We start from the raw sequence: 19,178 nt of genomic DNA on the forward strand, positions 1-19,178 counted from the left end.
ACTTTGTCAGTAATATGTAGAAATACTGATGATTTAAGTGGATTTATTTTAGATCCTGCAACTTTGCTAAAGCTGTTAATTATTTCAAGTAAGTTTTTGGGTGATTCTCTAAGTATATCTTATCATTGTTGTAAGCCTTTTATTTAAAAGAAGGCATATGTGGCATTTCATGCTAATGTCACCAATTTATTATTTCTTGAGCTCTCAAGAAGATTCATATTCCTTAGAATGGATACTGCCTGGGCTGAAGGTCCTGTTAAGCCAGTGTCAGATTTCTCTAATTTATTTTGCACATCAATTTGAGTAACAATTATATTCATGTTGGTCTCCAAAACCATTACCTCCACCAACATTTCTGCCAGAATATCATGCACTTTGTCAACATGGAAAATGAAATCCAGTTCACAGACATTTTCAAAGCACTTATTTAGAGTCTCCATGAATACTTGTATTAGATCTAAAATGCCATGTTCACTTTCTGAAAAATCCTCAAAGAAGACAAAATAGAATGTGGCATAATGTCTTTAAATCAGTTTGTTGTCAGAGCTACCCATTAGGAAGCCTCCTTCTAGGAAATTACACATATTTTTGTCTTATTTAGACACCAAATGGAAAATTTCCCTGATGATTTGTTGCTATGTATCTTCACTGTGCTACATGGCACAGTGTATAGACTACTGGATCTGGAATCAGGAAAACTCTTCTTCCTGAATTCAAAGCCAATCTCATAAACACTTACTAGTTGTGTGAACCAGAGTAAGCCATTTCAACCTATTTGCCTCAGTTTCCTCATTTGGATAAATGATCCAGAGAAGAAAATGGCAAATCATTTCTTTGTCAAGAAAATCCCAAATAGGATCATGAAGAGTCAAACATGATTGTAAACGACTGAACAAAATTTTCTCTATAAGGTTGGTAAAAGTGGGAGAACTGAAGTTTCCCTTGATTGTTGAAGATGAAGATTATTGCCTTGAGGTGGAGCTCCCAGCAGGGGGAAGACTTAGGAGAAGAAAGGGTATGGCCAGATTGGTGGTGTTTCCCTGGAGGCTAGCTCTGGAGTCTGCTCAGCCCTCCTTTTCTGATAGGGTGGGCTACAATAGAAGGAGGGAAGATCCTCTGGGAGTTTTTAAATTATATCAGGAAAGAATAGAAATCTAGTTTATTATTAGTATTTTTCTTTTTAAACAAGCAAGGAGCCAGGATATTGAGGGTTTTTTTTTAAAGAAATATCTTTATTTCAAAGTTAATTTGTCTCCTGAGCTAGTCATGTATCATCCAAGTCCCATTAAATATCTCACACTACATATTTTGTAGACATTTGACATATCCAGGACAGAATTGAAGATATAGAATGATTTTTTTTTAATTTGGCCAATGTAAGAATTTGTTTTGCCTGATTATAGATATTTGTTACAGATTACTTTCTTTTCCTTCTTGCTTTCTTTTTAAGGAAAAATGAGAGAAAATTCTTTTTCATTGAAAATAGTAAAATAAAAAAAAACATATCAATATAATTTTATCTATGTACGTCACCCATGTATCATTTTTCTTACATAAATAGATAAAAGATAAGTAAACCTGAAGATTGGATGTTGCTATTTATAGAAATAGGGAAGCTTAGAAGAGGAGAAAAAGGTAGAGTTTTGGTGAAAAGATATGTAATCATAACCTATCTATGGTTACTCATACTTTGCTTCTTAGTCTTTCTCACTTAAAATGAAAAATGTTTAAGGAATGGACCTTACCCACTGATGATTGTCTTGAAATACAGATTGTGCTGCAACAGTGAGGGTGATCCGGAGTTAAGATATTATGGAGAAAGAGATAGAAGAAATTTACCTGCCTATCTTCTGTGGATGTCTGAGTCAGGTTAGGTTGTAACTGGCTTGAGAAGGATAGCCCCTGAAAACCAAGGGCAAATTAGAGGAAATGATACAGGTAGACTAGAGATAGCCAGAACTGGATAAGAGAGTGAAGGTAGAATGTGATCTCTCTCTGATCAGTTGATCACCTATCCCTTTCAATAGAAAACCAATGAGAAAACATTGGACTAAATCCTGGTTAAGAAGGATAAATGCAAAGTTTTATGCTTGATTTCAAAATTTTGATTTCACAAATGTAAGATGGGAAGATGTTTATAATTGGGTCTTAGTGGATTTCAAGATCAACATAAACCAGGAGTATAATGTTGAAGTCAAAATTGCTTTTATGATTTTAGGCAGCATTAACAAAAGGAATGCTTCCAGGAATAAAGTCCACTTTCCTCTGCTCTTAACAGATCACACCAGGAAACCATATTCAGTGTTATATATTCAATTCTGGGTACCACAGTTTAAGCAAGATGTCGATAAGCTGATGGTATTTTAGGAAAGAGCAAATAGGCATCTATGTGGCAGAGTGATAAAGTACTATAATAGGAATCAGGAAGAGAACTGGGAATTCTGTCTCAGATACTTATTAGTTGTGTGACTATGGATAAGTCACTTATTCTTCTCAGCCTGAATCATTATAAAGTAGGAAATAGTAACAATACTTATCTTATGGAGTTATAAAATTCAAAGAAAATAATGCATGTAAAGTGCTTTCTAAACCAGAAAGCACTACATAAATGCTAGTTATTGGTATACTAATAATGTTAATTAATATGAACATATATGAATGGGTTAGAGGACTTGGCAGTAGTCAGCCTATAGAATAGAAGAGTTTGAGGAGGCAAGATAGCTGTCTTTCAAATAGCTTAAGAAATGTCATCTGTTTGATCCTGAAAAACAGAACTGAGTGCCAAATGTGTCAAGGACATAACTTTGGTATAATGTCAAGAAAACCTTCCTAACAATTTGATCTTTCTAAAAGAATAATAAACTATCTCTACCTTATTGAAAGTCTTCAAGCCAAGAGTGGATAACCTCTGGAAAATCGCATATATAATTTTTAAAGGGATTTAAAAGGGTTCTTGTTTATGGATAGATGGGACTAGGTGGCTATTGAGATTCTTTCCAAAAGTAAAATTTGTAATTCTCCTATCTGATGTATAGCATGCTATGGAAGACAGAATATTTTGTAATCCAAATTATTAGGTTAGGAATGGTTAGGAAGCATAGTAATGTGAATTGATGAAATCAGTGTAATCTTAAACTGTATAAGATTTTTTTTTTGTTTTAACAAAATAGTTTTATAACTGTAATTCAATGAAGCTAATTTCCTTTGCAATACTATGGACTTTATTTTATTCATTCAAAAAATGATGCTGAGAAGGTGACCAAAGACTTCATCAAGTTGCCAAAAGAATGTATGACTTAAAAAAAGATTAAGTGGGGCAGCTAGGTGGTGCAGTGGATAGAGCACTAGCCCTGAAGTCAGGAGGACCTGAGTTCAAATTTGGCCTCAGATACTTACCACTTCCTAGCTGTGTGACCCTGGGCAACTCACTTAACCCCAATTGCCTCAGCAAAAACAAAAAACAAACAAACAAACAAAAGATTAAGAATCCTTGAATAGTTCATGAAAATCCTCTATTACAGTAATGTTGTTTACCATAAAATAATAAATTTTTAAAGCAAGAAATTCAAAATATCTTAAAGGGATCCCATATCTATTCAGTCTTTGGTTTAAAAACAGTAGCAGCAGCAGCTGCAGCAGCAGTAATTACAATCACCACTACTAATGTTAGATAGGGTCTCTTTACTTGCTGGCAAGACCTTGAAATTCAAATAAGAAGAAATTATTATCAACTTTTAACTTAGTAGAACTACATTATTTTATGTCTCAACATTAAAAAATGTTTAATTAATGGATCTATTATATTTTAAAACAGTATTTTTCCACTGGCTATATCTAGATAATATTATAACTACATGCCAAGTTTTTTTCAAATAATGAGGATGTTTTCCCCTTTCTGTCCTCCTTACTTGTCTAGTAAACTCATTCATACCTTTGGCCCTTGTATCCCTTCACCTGGTCAGTATTCTCTTTGGAACCTTGAAGGCATGAGAAAAGATCAGGCTATTTGGCCAAATAACAGAGTGAAGTTGGAAGTGATAGAGACTACAATAGAGAAATAAAACCACATATTTAATTCAGTAGAGAGCAAGCCCAAGTAACCTAGTATAGTGATGCTACTTGTAAATATCTTATGTCCAATAAGGAACAGTTAAAAATCTCACGAGAAGATGTAAGTATCTCTGTAGCACCAGTCACAGTAAATCTCTACTTCACAAAAATTCCCCAGGTTGGTCCTTCATGTGTTGTCTTTATACTTCTTCACTCTATCTGTAAAGGATGTGCATGTTTACTGGAATATGTATCTTAGGTTTTTAGAGAAATACTCTAATATAAATTTTCTTGCTACACTAACTATTTTAGTAAATGCTTTTGCACTGGATTAATTGTCTTGTCTGGTCAAGTACTTAAATGTAAACACATTAGTGGGTTGTACTGAGCTACAATGTTAGAAATGATATTCTGCCAAATAATTTAAATTGAGGGTATTTGGATTGAGGGAATTGGATTTAGAGAATCCAATCTGTTTGCAATTTGGGGGCAATAGCCACAAGGAGTACTACATATTGAAAGTCAAAAACCAAAGTTAAAAAATTACAAAGTTATTTTAGGGTGGGAGCAAGAACTAATAATTGGACAAATTTAGCCTGATTTAGATGGCAGTACATGAACCCTCCAAGGAAATAGGGCTTCCAATAAATATGTTATATGTGACGGAAATGTAGCTGCCCTTTCACAGGTGGTGATAATGATTTAAATTAGTCACAGAGTCTGTAATCTTCTTGATTCATAGAACTGGCCCCTGGGAATTAATTATTCCCTTTGAGTTTTGCTTTATTTTACCATTCCACAAAGTTTCCACTATTGTCCAACCCTCGAATACCCCAATACTATTCACTTCAAACAGCATGATGTTAGGGAAATGACATTAAGCTTGACATCAGAAAATCTGGCCTTGGTTCATAGTTCTCTGAGAACTAGTTGTGTGGTATGGAGTCAGCTACTTTCTGAGTTTTAATATTCTCTTATGTAAAATGGGGCAAATAAAATTTTGATACCTACCTCACAGTAGTGCATTGTGAAGAAGGAGTAAAATAATGGATGCAAAAGTATTTTGGAAGCAATAAAACCCTATTTAGATGTCAGCTATTATTGTATTTAACCTTTCCTAACTCATCTTAAGATGTATTTGGCTTTTGACATGTATTTGAAGCAATGCCTGGAAACACTGAATTATAGGATATTTTAAAGAAATGTAGCTTTATTATTCATTTTACAATTGCTTCATTTTTATTATGTGTTTGTACACTTCTTGACCATGTCCACATTCCCACTGAGATTATAAGCTTCCCTGAAGCAGGATCTAAGACATAGCTTTTTAATCTAGGATCCATGGTTTTTTTAAAAATATATTTCAATAATTCTAGTTTTCTTTGTAATCTCATGTATTTGTATCATGCATTTATAAATCTTCTATTGAGAAGGGGGTCCACAGATTTCATCCATCTGCCAGAGGGATCCATGACATACAAAAAAGATTTGAATTAAATGTTCTAAGAGGTTGTACCTAACACAGAACATCATCTCTAAGTTTAATAAAGAGTTATGTGTGTGTGTTTTAATGATGATAATTGGAGGTGTGTAGGTGGAATGGGCAGAGGAATAAGTTCCATCTTCACTATATGTGATTCCCTTTCCCAAGGCTGTCTTTGTGTTAGTAGTACCATTAACATTCAGGCATTAGAAATATATGCATCCTGCAAAACCCTGTTAAATGAGAACCACCAAAGCCCCTATCACCCATCCTATAATCATTAAGAAAGGGAAAGGAATCATGACATCTATAATTTATAGTCTCACTTTCACATGAAATTGTTTAACATCATCTATAACTCATACTCCTTATGAACTGTTTCTTGAGGCAGGGTAATTACTTGGAGTCCTGGTGGGCAGAGGAATGGATATGGAGAACTGCAGGATAACAGATCTTCCATCTTCTTTCAACAGGACATGCATATCATCAGCACAGATGAGAGCCAAGTGTTTGCAGCAGTTCAAGAATGGAACCAAAATGATACTTATAACCTCTATATCTCTGACACACGTGGTGTCTACTTTACCTTGGCCCTGGAGAACGTCAAGAGTAGTCGGGGCTTAGAGGGCAATATCATCATTGACCTATATGAGGTATGTGGTCGAGGATATTCTTTGGAATCATCTGTCTACTTCAGGAGAAATCATTACAAAAAATATTGCAGTCATAAAATGGCCCTTTATCACACATAAAATATCCTTTAATGTCATTCAATGTACATGTCTACCTGAAGCAGGAGGGTCCCAATTATCTCATAAGATTCAGAATTAGAAGGATCTATAAAAATCATTCCAGTTATTTCTTTGTTTAGTAGAAAATTGGGGATAAAAGAAGTATAAAAGCCTTACTCAGGGTCTCATGTAGAGTCAATGCTGGAGCTAGGATTTGAACTAAAATCTCTTGATTATAAATCTAGTGCACTAGCCCATGCATACACTATGACTGATGAAAGCCCTTTAAGTATCTTCCTTGGGACTTAGGCTGAGATAATAGTCCTGTGCATGTACATCGTGGAGGTAATCTTGCTGCAGAGATGGGGGCTGCATTGACTGCTCCATACCTAAAATAGACAGTATTGTGACTAAATTCGCTGTAGTCCTGTCCTGGGGCAAAATGGATGAGAATGGATAGAGAGGTAGTTCATAAAGAGAAATGAAAAATGGAGAGTGGAAAACAATTTCTTATCAATTTCCTTTTCTCTCCTCCCCAGGCATATGTTGTAACACGCAACTGAAATTGTTGAGAAAAGCCAAGGTTTGGGGATGGTATGATTACTTTGTAGTGCCATAATGCTCAGAAAGAAGTTTGTTGGGGTTTACAGAGGCTAGTTCTAACTATCATTCTCTCATAGTTTCTTCAGTTGTCCAAAAAAGAGACACAAAAGGTCAGAGTTGTGGTGTTTCTTAGTTATTGGGCCTGGCTTGGTTTTGGGTTATTATGATATTGATTTTTAGATTCCAGAGCCTATTTTGTCCTCATCTCTTTTTTGAAACCTGTGGACATAAATGAGAAAATTACCTTTGCTATATACTATTTTGCCTTTAGAATTTCAAGAAGAAAAAAAAAGGTGGAAAATATCCCCAAGTGATTTTTAATTCCAGAAATTTGATTTTATTTGACTGAATCCAATACAACAACAAACTGAACTCTTACTATGTTTAGAAACCCTGTGCTATGCTTTGCAAAAAGTATTGAAGATAATTAAGGCAAAGTCACTACCCTAATAAGGAGAATCAGATATGCAACTGCAATGAAAGTAAAAATGTCCTTAAGTATAACAGAGCAAAACAATAATGATATCCATAAACTCTGATATTTAGATATCAGTTTTAAGCAAAGCATTTTGGCAACATTCTCATTTGACACTCATTTGATCTGTGAAACTTGGATGATTGATCCTATTCACTCCCATTTAACAAATGAAGTGAGACTCTTAGAGGAAGTAACTTGACCATGTTCACACATTTAATAACTGTTAGAGGTAGGAGATAAATTCAATTCTTGTCTGATTTCCACACACAGACACATACACATTTTATATTGCTAACTTCAAAGAAAGAAAGAAACACTTATCATTATTATCAGTAAGAAGGCTAGGAGAATGGCATAAATCAGGGAAGGCTTCATGGAGGAAGTGGCACTTGAGATGTTCCTCTATCCTTGACCCTTCTAACTAGCTAGGTAGGTTTGCTACTCTAAATCACTCATCTTTTAGTGAAGGGAAGTGAGAGGATTGCTTGGTCATTCAGAACAGTAAGATGCATTGATCTGAAGTAGGGAATGATTCAAAATGATAGATGACTCAAGAAGTGCAATTTCCCCCTCTTTCTTACTAATATATACTTTCTGTCTTTGGTGGAAAAGTATATAGTGTCTCTGTGGTGGATAAACACTGAGTTTGCCCAAGATTCTGGCAGTTTGTTTAAAACAGTCTCTACTTGATGCAATATTGCTGTAGGAAAATCTCATTTTTAATTCAATTTAATGACTGTCTCTTAAGACTTGTGTCTAGCATTTTGGAAAAGGCCAAGAAAAAATAGCCTAATTAGAGAGAATAATAATAAATAATGACAATAATAATTCATATTTATATAGTACTTTCAAGTTTGCAAAATATATGAAACTAATGAAAGCTTGTACATAGCATGATTTTCAGAACAATCCTATAAGTATATAAATATAAGTATATTTACCCCTTTTTATGAATAAAGAAATTGAGACTTATGAGAGTGACTTGCCCAGAGTCACACTGTTTTAGGTTTCCAGAGACAATAGAAAGCCCAAGACTTCCTGAATCCATTGCTAAGCACATGAAACAAGATTTGTGTAAATGATGTAAAGCTTTGGACAACCAAAGGTAATGTGGGAAGATTTGAAGAAATAGATGGTGATGAAGTTGAGCCTTGAAGAATGAATAAGCTTTAGATAAGCTAATGATATTAATAGATAATATTCTAGAGTGAGGGTATTAGAAATACAAAGAATTTAAAAACTCAAGTGAAAGAACATATTTAGAAATGAACAAAATATTTTTAGAGGACAGGGATGATATTAGTATGATTAAAAAGATTCCAAGGAAGACCAGGATATAAGGCTGAAAAGTTAGGTTTGGGCCAGATATGAGAGACCTGGGCAGAACCATCTGGACCTTATTCTGAGGACAATAAGAACCATTGGAAGTTTTTGATTAAGTGACACTAGTTTGCATTGTAGCAGAACTTTCTATGACTCTTCCTTTAGTTGTTGTTCTTAAGTCATTTTTCAGTCTTATCTGACACTTTATGACCCGATGTGAACTTTTCTTGGCAAAGACACTAGAATGGTTTGGCATTTCCAGGTCATTTTACAGATAGGGAAATGGAGGCAAACAGGATTAAGTGACTTGCCCAGGGGTCACACAGTTAGCAAGTGTCTGAGGCTAAATTTAAAACACAAGAATGAGTTTTCTTGACTCTAGATCCAGTGCTTTATCCGCCTCACTACCTATCTGCTCTTTTTTAAAGTAGTTAACTTTAAATAGCTCTATGACTGTGACCTCAGGATCTAGGATTGTGTATTATTCAGTATTGTAGGACTCAGGAAAACTCTCCCCATGTTCTTAGTTTGAGTGCATTAGATCTTTGGATGATATGCTTCAGGAAATGCAGTGGTCTTTTCCCTTAAAAAGGACCCAAACTAAGCCTTTTTGGGTCAGGGTAAGAGAGGTCTTTCTTGTAACTTTCCCTAGGTGTTGAGGTCATTGGAAGCATTGTCAATCATATAGAGATTTAGATTGACATATGACAAGATGATAAAGCTAATAAGTTACTCTATCTTTCATGTAAATCATTGGAGACTCACTTTAAAAGCAGACATTGTTAGAACTTTCTAATAGCATCACAAGGTAGATAAGGACTAGGGATTGGGAGGGTCTGTTACCAAGAAAGATTTTGGTGCTGAGTGAGACTGCCTGCCAGGATGTTCAACTTCAAGAAATTCTATATATATAGCCAATTTTGTGACACAGTGGATAGAGAGCTGGATCTGGACTTAGAAAAACCTGAATTCAAATCAGTTTTAGATACTTTACTAGCTGGGTGACTGAACAAGGTATTTAATCTATTTACCTCAGTTTCCTACCTGTAAAATCAGGATAGTAATAGTAACCCATCCCCCAAGCTTGTTGGGATCAAATAAAATAATAATGTAAAGCTTTTAGCAAAATACCTGGCATATAATAGGTGCTACATAAGTGCTTATTTCTTTTCCTTTCCTATTGCCCATAGGAGTCTTAAGAGGGCCAGTAAATCAGACTCTATTATGTTGTCTGCCTGACATTCTAGTTGTTTCTTGATGAGAGAGAAATTCTCTTAGTCTCAGCATGAAAGCAAGTTATTTTTTTCTCCCTGTAATTAAATAATCAGGAGAGACACGAAGACTTGAAGGCCATATAATTCATCTTGTCTTTGAGGTGTCAGAAGTCCATTTGATGCTGAACAGGGCTGATTTAAGTAGCTAAAGTTGTCAATTTTAGATTCATCTTATCTTGAAAACAGGAGAACAGTTCTTTTAGTCCATCTTTCCATCCTTCCTCAGCTCTGAGTGGTACTTAAGATTTGATCCTCTCCTCAGTACAGCTTGGGAAAATGGCAAAGTTGGGTAGCACTTACATTCTTTGTAACTCTTTTTAAAAGTCTGGTGATTTTTAAATGGAGCAACCTGGAAGCCAAAGTTTCTCCAATGTGGAAGGTGTATAGCTACCACTCATCCCACTTCAATTGTACATCGTGATGCAGAGGTGACCTTGGAATCTTAAAGGCTAAGCTAATAGATTCTAATCCTGGTTAGACTTACCAAGTTGAAAAACTTCCAGCCCAGTTCTAATTACTATTTGGCTTTTGTCTGAGGACCAATATATTTGAATGTGGGGAGAATCATTACAAGGTTACTCATCTGTTAATATGTTTTTCCGTCTTTCTTTTTAAATATATTTTTATTTTAGATTATACATGTACATTCATTTTTACACATTTCTATATGAGACATGTTGGGAGAAAAAAATCAGAACAAAAGAGAAAAACCATGAGGGAAAAAACAGAAAAAAAAAGATGAAAATAGTATGTGTTGTTCCATGTTTAATATCCCTCTGCATATGGGTGTATTTTCCATCCAATGTTTATTGGAATTGACTTGGGTCACTGAATTGCTGAGAAGAACCAAGTTTATCATAGTTGATCATCATATAATCTTGTTGCTGTGTACAATGTTTTTGTGCTTCTGTTTGCTTTACTCAGCATGAGTTTATGTATATTTTTGCAGCCTTTCCTATAATTAACCCATTCATCATTTTTATAGAACAATAATATTCCATTACTTTTATATACCATAACTTATTCCATCATTCCCCAATTGATGGACATCTACTAATTTTATAATTTTGCCATCACAAAAAAAGCTGCTACAAACATTTTCTCACATGTGGGTCTGATGATATGTTTTTCAGCTAACACTACTCTGACCATGTAACTGTAGTCACTAATCTCAGTGGTTCCATATTCTCTCCAAATACAAATATAAATGCCCTATATTTATCTTTTAGAGCCCCTCACAACTTATCTTTAATCTACCTTCTTCCTTATAAAATCCTTCTCTTCCTTCAAAATTAGGATCTCAAGAAACACCAATTACATGAACTGATCTCCCTTTCTCTTACTTCCTAGTATTTCACTACATTACTGTATTTGTTTTTGTATTTGTTTTTGCTTTATATTTATTCTGTATATACTTTTATAAATCCTTGATATCTCTTCCATTAGGATGTAGGCTCCTCATGACTAAAGATTGTCATTTATTGTATTTGTTGCCCCAGTATTTGGGACATAGTGCATAAAATAAGTGCTCCTTGGGTGATTGATTGATGTTGTTCTGTTGTATCCAGCTCTTCATGATCCCATTTGTAGTCTTCTTGGCAAAAATACCAGAGTATTTTGCCATTTCCTTCTTTAGCTCATTTTGCAGATGAGGAACTGAAGCAAACAGAATTAACTGACTTGCATAGGATCACATATCTAACTAGTGTCTTAGGTCATATTTGAATTTATGAGGATGAGTCTTCCAGATTCCAAGCCCAGTGCTCTATACACTGTGCTACCTTGAAGTTCTAGGGAGATATTGTCATCTGTACTGGTTGAGAGAATTTCTCCACCAATAAAAGCTCAGATTCTTAAAAGATTGAGGTGTGAATCATTAAATTTTACAACTTACAATAGCTCACAAGGTGGCATAATTATTATTTTGCAGGTGACACTTGGAGAGGGTTAAGTAGCTTGTCTGTGGTCAGCCAGTTAATATAAAGTGTTGGACAGAGACCTCAACCCTTTGCTGAAATACTCACATATATCCTAGGTATCATTTCTTGGTACTCTAACATATATCTCAACATGAGGTCTTTTCTCTTCTTAGACATTACACATTGGAAGTTATAATTTTCAAAGCCACAGGCCATGCTATTTTAGAGGCATGCTTTGGAGAAATGGTCTGATTCATTTGTTTCAAGGATAACTTAGATACACCATGTGAACCATAGTGTCCAAGATCTACTACATGGTATAAAGAAATGAGCACAGGATTTGGAGTCAGAGAGATCTGGGTTTGATTTTGTTATTTAATACTCTGATATTTAATATTCTCTCATCTAATACTCCAAGGATTTGGGCAAGTTATTTAAGCTTCACTTTAAAACTAGAGCTTTAAAGCTTTAAAAGATGTCAGAATTCATCCAGAGTAGTCTCCTCATTTGACAGGTGAGGATACTGAGACCCAGAAAGATAATCTGTCAACATTGTCCAGGTAGTTTGGTGACTAATTTATGATTTGAACACAAGTTTTCTTAACTATCTAACATTCCACTGGGATTACTGTTTCTTTCCTCATCTATACAATGAAGGGGGTTGGATTAGATTAAATCTACTTGATTTAGTTGGGCCATGTGTAACAACCTTAAACTGTCTCCCTTTTCTCTCATGTCACTTCCCTTTCATGTCTCTTTTTGCCCTTGAGCCTCCCTGACTAAATACCTGCCCTCTTTTCTCCCTGAATTCTCTAACCCTGGTTAGAAGCCAGATGGGCAGCTGCAAGTAAGCTTGAGCCAGGACTACTATGTAAAAATGACTATTTCATCCTTTTCACCTATTCCTCATCAGAGTCTCTGCTAGAGGAAGCATCCCCAGGGAACACAATAGTAATTGAATTTCTCTGCTGGACCCAGACCTCCTTGTTGTAGAAGGTGAGGGACAGATGCCTGTGCCACCTGGAAATGGTAGCCTGAAGCAAGTGGCCAATTGTCAGATACAATGCTCAAGAGAACAAAGTTTCCAGAAGAGTGGATGATCATATCCCAGTGCCATATTCTCCTTGGCATTATCCCTGATCTTATGTCCTCTCCCTGGGGGTATTGACTTTGACATAGAAGAAAGAGCACTAGTTTCTGGAGTTAGAAGAGTTGAGGTTTAAAACTCACCTGTGACACTTTATTCATTATTTGACATTGAATTTACTTCCTGGGCCTCAGTTTTAGCACTGGGCTCTATGTCCTCTAAAATTCTTTCTAGCTCTTGATCTCTTATCTTGGTTTTCCAAAGCTGTTTACTCAGGGAAAAGAATCATATTTAATTCAAATTTATCTGCAAACACTTCTTTCCACTATCTCAGTGTCTATCTCCATAGAAAAAGGCAGTGGGATTGTTGATCTGTATCTCCTCTGCTGCTCAGAGAACTGATGTTTTGTATAGAAATTTCTCCTACCAGCCAACTGTCTCACTTTAATACAGGAAATCTAGGGCCTCAAGAAAATTCTAGGCTATTTCTTCAGATTAAAAAGCATATAGTAAAGCTGGAAATTAAAAACAGATTAACAGAAAACAAAAATCAGTCAAAGATACACATGTGGTGAAAAAATATGGTAATATATAGCATTAATGATGATGTGATAAGGTATAGCTATTGTAAATAGTAAAGCTTTTATGGAAAAATAAAGTTTACTTTTACCTGGTCATTTGATATGATGATTAATATCTCTGGAATGAGAAAAAAGGAACAATAGTTTAAGACCATGATAATTTTGCAAAGTAACCTGACATCTCAGAATAGAAACATCTGGTTTGAGGAAAAGAGATGATGGATGAAGAATTAATTTATGTAGAAATTATCAATTCCCTGGTTTTAGAGAAGTTATGAGGGGTTTTATAGCCTAGACCAAGAGCAATGCCAGGGATTATGGGGCTGGAATCTTCTCTCTTGACTGTCAAAGGGAGGAAGGAAAAACTGATATCCTTTTCTGCTACAATTAAAGACATGAAAACTACAGGGACCTTTGTGCCTTTATGGTCTGTGCCAACTAACAGGAATATTCCTCTTCCTGAAGTTATTAGTTATTGAGGCGTCTTCTCTGTACCAAAAACTGAGTTGACTTACCAGGGTGGGTAATTGGCAGAAAAAGCTTCTCTAACACAGCTCCCTTCCTTCTGTGTCTTTTTCAGGTACCTCTCTCCCTTCTCATCCTTACCCTTCCTTCCTCTAAGACATTTAATTAGTTAAATTGTTGGCCTTTTCCCAAACCTTGCAAATTGGGTGTCTTCCAGATAAACTATATCTTCTTTTTGATATTTTTGGTTAGTCTTTTATCAGAATTGGCAGTCTCTTCTCTGGGCCAGTGAAATTTCTGTAAAACAAACAAACAAATAAAAAATACCACCACCAACAAAGTCTCCTTTTCCTCATTAACTAAATGAATACAATGTAATTTCTAAATTGGAAGAACAATTTCTTCTTCTAACCAAGTGACTCCTTTCACAGCTATCATGGAACTTGAGCCTCTATCTGGCTTGAGAAATGATACATTGGTTGAGTCCAGTTCTCCCTTTTCCTTATGCTTTCCTTCTGAGCTTAGCTTCCAGATCCTCTGTATATAACCTGTATATACTTGTTGTATATACATGTATATACATGTTGACTCCACCATTAGAAAGGAAGTTTCTTGAGAATCCTGATTTTAGTATTTTTATATATATAGTGCTTAGCCCAATGCCTGGCAATACAAGTCTGCCCCCAATTCAATAAACTTTGGTGGCAAATAGATTATTTTTTTTTCCCTCCCCGCTCTGTGAAACTGAGGATCAGAGAGATAAAATCACTTGCTGTAATAGAAAAACGGTGATTTTTTTTTTTTTTTGGTTGGAGAGGAGGGGAGATTTGAGACTGGAATTCTTGATTTCCCCATCATGTTTTTTTTTTTTTTTTTTGAAAAATAAGTACTGGCTTTGTGAATAAATAAAGTGAATAATAAATAGATCAACACAGTCTGTTATATGGATGTTTGGTTCCTGACATTCTTCCATTAAGAATTCCTTCCATTTGTGTTTTGAGGTTTTCCTATCTGCAGTAGCCACCTTATCAGTCAACAGCTATTTTAGAGAAGAGGTGACCCCTTAAGCCTTTATCAGTTAACACCTTAGCTAAAATTAGTTTACAGTCATCTAAGCAAGTCCTCATAGGAACTAAGGCAGAATGAGGGGATAATAGAGTAGCTCTGAAGAGGGAGGGTGCTCACTTTTTGTGGAGACAAACTCCACTGTCCTTCCAGCTTTTGCTGAGGGCTACTTCATAAAATAGTCCCTTAATGTATCTTAACTTTTTTCTTCCCTCAAATACCATGGCTGGGCAGTGTGGTTCTCTTGAATAAGAGATAAACTGGAAGGCAAAATATCTGGATTCTTGACCCCATTTCACGATTTTAGTAACTTTAAGCAAGTTCCTTCTCTTTGGGTCTCAATTTTTCCATCTGGATAATGAAGGGATTGAACTTGATGATGTCTAATGTCTAATGTTCTTTTTTGAATAAAATGTATATTGAATGTTTTTGTAACTCTTTCATGAAGTCTTCGCTGCTAATTCCCTTCCCCAACTATATTTCTTCTTCTTTCTCTCTCTATTTATCCTAGGTAGCAGGCATCAAAGGGATATTCCTGGCCAACAAAAAAGTGGATGACCAAGTGAAGACCTTTATAACTTACAACAAAGGCAGAGATTGGCGTCTGCTCCAGGCACCGGACACTGATCTGAGAGGGAACCCTGTCAACTGTTTATTGGTTAGTTTATAGTATTAGTGGAGGGTTTTCCAAAACCTATAGATAGATTGGTGAATGTCAAGGACTACTGATTATAGAGGCATCTGTTGACAAAGACTGCCAGTAAACTCAGTGAAATTTGTTCAGAAATTTTTTATAACTTCTTCGGATAAATCCTGGTTACCCCGGCTTTCATTTTTATGTAGCACAAAAAGTCAGGATGGGCAGCCCTCAACTTTTTCATTGATTTGTGTGAATCTATCAGTCAGCAAGGAACCACTCAGTTCAGAAGAAGAAACTGAGTATCTAGCTGCTTTGTGTTAAGTGAGATTCAAAAATGAATAAAATTCATCTCTTTCCTTCAAGGACCTTACATTCTAGTAGGGGAGATGACACAAATGATTACAATACGAAGCAGAGTGTCACCAGTGACACAGAATTACATGATCCTGTGGAATGAATCATTTTCAGTGAGGGAGGGTAGAGTCATGGAGGACCTCATAGGAGGAGGTGGTACCTAACATGCTCTGAAGGAGAGGAATAATTTAGATAGGAAGTAAGGAAGTAAGTTAGCTAGGAAATAAATAGAATGATCCTTCTAAGTTTAGGGGAATATCATGAATAGGGATGAGAGAGATAGCAACAATATACATGGTATATTTATGGAGTTAGGCTGGGACTGAACTATCTTGACTGGCTAAGGCAGAATATGTCAGAGTACATAGAGAAGGTCTTAAATTGTTAATAGACCAATCATTTCTGTACAATATATAAAATCATTAAGCAGAAGCAAGCACTGTTTTTTTTTTAATCCATTCTTGTCCTTCTTGTTAGCTGTTATTCCCTTCATCTCAGCCCTCCAGTAGTGGTTTCTAGACATAATGCTGTTCTCTTTTTCCTTTTCTTCTGTAGCCCTTTTGTTCCTTACATCTCCACCTGCAGATCTCAGAAAACCCATATTCATCAGGGCGAATCTCCAGCAAAGACACGGCCCCTGGGTTGGTGGTAGCCACAGGTAAGGATGAAGCTACTTCTTCCATTTCATGGACCATTTCCTTGAAACAGTGGCAGCAGTGACAATAATGGTGATGATGATAATTATGAATTAGAATCAGTAGCTCACCTGTAAGGGAGCTTCAAGTTTATAAATACTTTTACATTCCTTACTTATCTCACGGGATTCTCAGTACCACATTGTGTACAATTGTCATTTTATAGATGAAGAAATGAATGATGAAAGTAGAATGAGTTGTCCAAAGTCACATAGAAAGTTAATGGGAAACGGAGGACTCAAAAGGAGGACTCAATTTTTTCCTCTTAGTTTCTTATTTTTTAAATTTTCTTTTCTTTTCTATTTTTTTCTTTTGTTATTTTCTTATTCCTAGGCTAGATTTGTTTGCTTTGTCTCATTTCTTCTCGGTTTATATCATTGAGGGTCTTAGAAAAGTATAGTAGGATTGTAGTAGCCCAATCAGTTATATGCTGAAAGGACCTTAAAGGCCATTAGGATTAATTCCTTCAAATTATAGATTAGGAAACTGAAGCCCAATTAGCTTAAAGTTTTTTTTTAAGATTTGCCTGAAGTTACATCGGTTGTAAGTGACAGAGATAGTTTGAAATTTAAATCTTCTGACTCCAAATCTGGCATCCTTCCCACTATTCAATACTATATGTGATCACGGTCATCAAAATCTAGCATTAGCATATGTACTACTAAAGATAAAGTGCAAAACCCTATTTTATGGGGTTTCCCTTTTAATAAAACCCAACATAGGAAAATCTCAACTGTGTATGTGTGTTTGTGGAGGGGCTTAAATGACTTACCCAGGGTTCCACAGCTAGTAAGTGTTAAGTAGCTGAGGCTGGATTTGAACTCGGGTCCTCCTAACTCCAGGGCCAGAACTCTATCCACTTTGCCATCTAGCTGCCTCCAACACCTCAACCTATAAAGCATGTAAATTAGGAATGATTATTCATCTTTTAGAAAAGTATTCTTTTTAGAGTTTTTAAAATAACAAGCTCTATTCAAATTATAGTTTGCAAATGATTAGCATCTGATGGACAATCTGGAAGAAGAGGTAAAGAAATGTGAGGTTAAACTGAAAATCATCATAGGGCTTAATGGTTATAAATGAATTTGTATACATTAACATTTAATTCTCACAACAAGGCCATTTTACAGTTTTAAAAAACTCAGTCTTAGGTACTGTCAGAGCAGAAATATGAGCCTATTTGTTTTGACTCCAAGGCAAGTACTCTTCCTACTTAATGTTACCAGTTGTTTCCAGCTTTCTTGGGGTTCCCAAGACAGTCTTTGGGCTACACTGAAGTAATATGATCTAGCCTAACATGAATAGCATGTCCAAATATTAGAAAGTGAACTTCCTCAGAAAATTATTTTTTTGAACGAAAGCCTCCAAATCTCATCCCAGTGTTTTGGAAAGCCAATCTATACCTTTAGCTTATTATGGGATATATACAGGGGCTAGACTTAGGATTTTATAGGTACAGGGTATCCAGGAGGATGAATGAAAAATTCCCTTTACTAATGAAGGTCAATATATTCTCTGCAATTTAAAGTCTAGAAAGGTAGTTAGAGAACCCTGAGGGGTTAAATGACTTTCTCAGAGTCATGTAGGGTACTTCATCTGTAAATTGTGATCTCTGAGCAGGTCTAAAATTTTCAGCTATCCCTATTACCTGCTGACCAATTGCCACCTATGGGACAAAAATACCAGTATAGTAGGGATATTAGAACACTCCAGGTGCCCCCTTTACTCCTTTGACCCTTGCTTTCTCTTGAATGATAGAAGAGAAAGTGTAGATCCTTGCTTCTAGGAGCTAGGAGTGTCCCTATGGTGTGGGCCCTTAATTGACATTGAGAGGAGCCATTACTAGGGAGAGGGGGGCCCTCCTTCCTTGCTACTACTACTGACTAGCAGGCACACCCGAGCCCCAAGAATAAAAATATTCTCTATGTCTCAGTTTTTTCATTTTTAAAATGAGAGAGTTGGACTAAATGATCTCTAAGATTCTCTCCAAATCTACAGGACCAGCATTACCCTCATTTTCCCCAGGAAAACTCTCTTTAAGTTTCAAAGAAGTCCTTGATCTAACTGGGTAGAATAGTCTCACTTAAGGTACTCTGATAAACATGTAGGTCTGGTAAAAAAAAATAACACAAATCTCTATTTTCACCAAAGATAAAATCAATATCAGGTATCAAGATCAGTATTTATTTTTGTCCATGAGTTTGGAGACCTTAAGAAAGTTCAGCAGTGAAAACCTGAAATGACACTTCAAATTCTTCCTCAAAATCATACTCACAAAACTCTCCCCATGTTTCCTAAGGCTAATTCAAAACTATATATATCTATATATAAAATATGGACTCAGTGATTCATCTATGAATTTTAAAATACTTCAAATTCATTCATTACTTAAAGAAAACCAACCATACCCTTTCATGAATATGCACTGTA

The 19,178-nt window shown here is 35.6% G+C and overlaps 1 protein-coding gene and 1 pseudogene across 1 annotated transcript in view; one reads left to right on the forward strand and one right to left on the reverse strand.

Moving 5' to 3' along the window:
* Positions 1-19,178, forward strand: part of SORCS3 (sortilin related VPS10 domain containing receptor 3) — a 687,244-nt gene that overhangs the window by 562,409 nt on the left and 105,657 nt on the right. Inside the window, exons 9-11 of the mRNA XM_051981368.1 lie at positions 6,007-6,186; positions 15,571-15,717; positions 16,609-16,711. Coding sequence (XP_051837328.1) covers positions 6,007-6,186; positions 15,571-15,717; positions 16,609-16,711 — 430 coding nt within the window. The remainder of the gene's footprint in view (positions 1-6,006; positions 6,187-15,570; positions 15,718-16,608; positions 16,712-19,178) is intronic.
* On the reverse strand, positions 140-5,076 carry LOC127552298 (AP-3 complex subunit sigma-1-like; annotated as a pseudogene).

The sequence above is a fragment of the Antechinus flavipes genome, chromosome 2, assembly GCF_016432865.1.
Source record: "Antechinus flavipes isolate AdamAnt ecotype Samford, QLD, Australia chromosome 2, AdamAnt_v2, whole genome shotgun sequence".
Taxonomy (NCBI): Eukaryota; Metazoa; Chordata; class Mammalia; order Dasyuromorphia; family Dasyuridae; genus Antechinus; species Antechinus flavipes.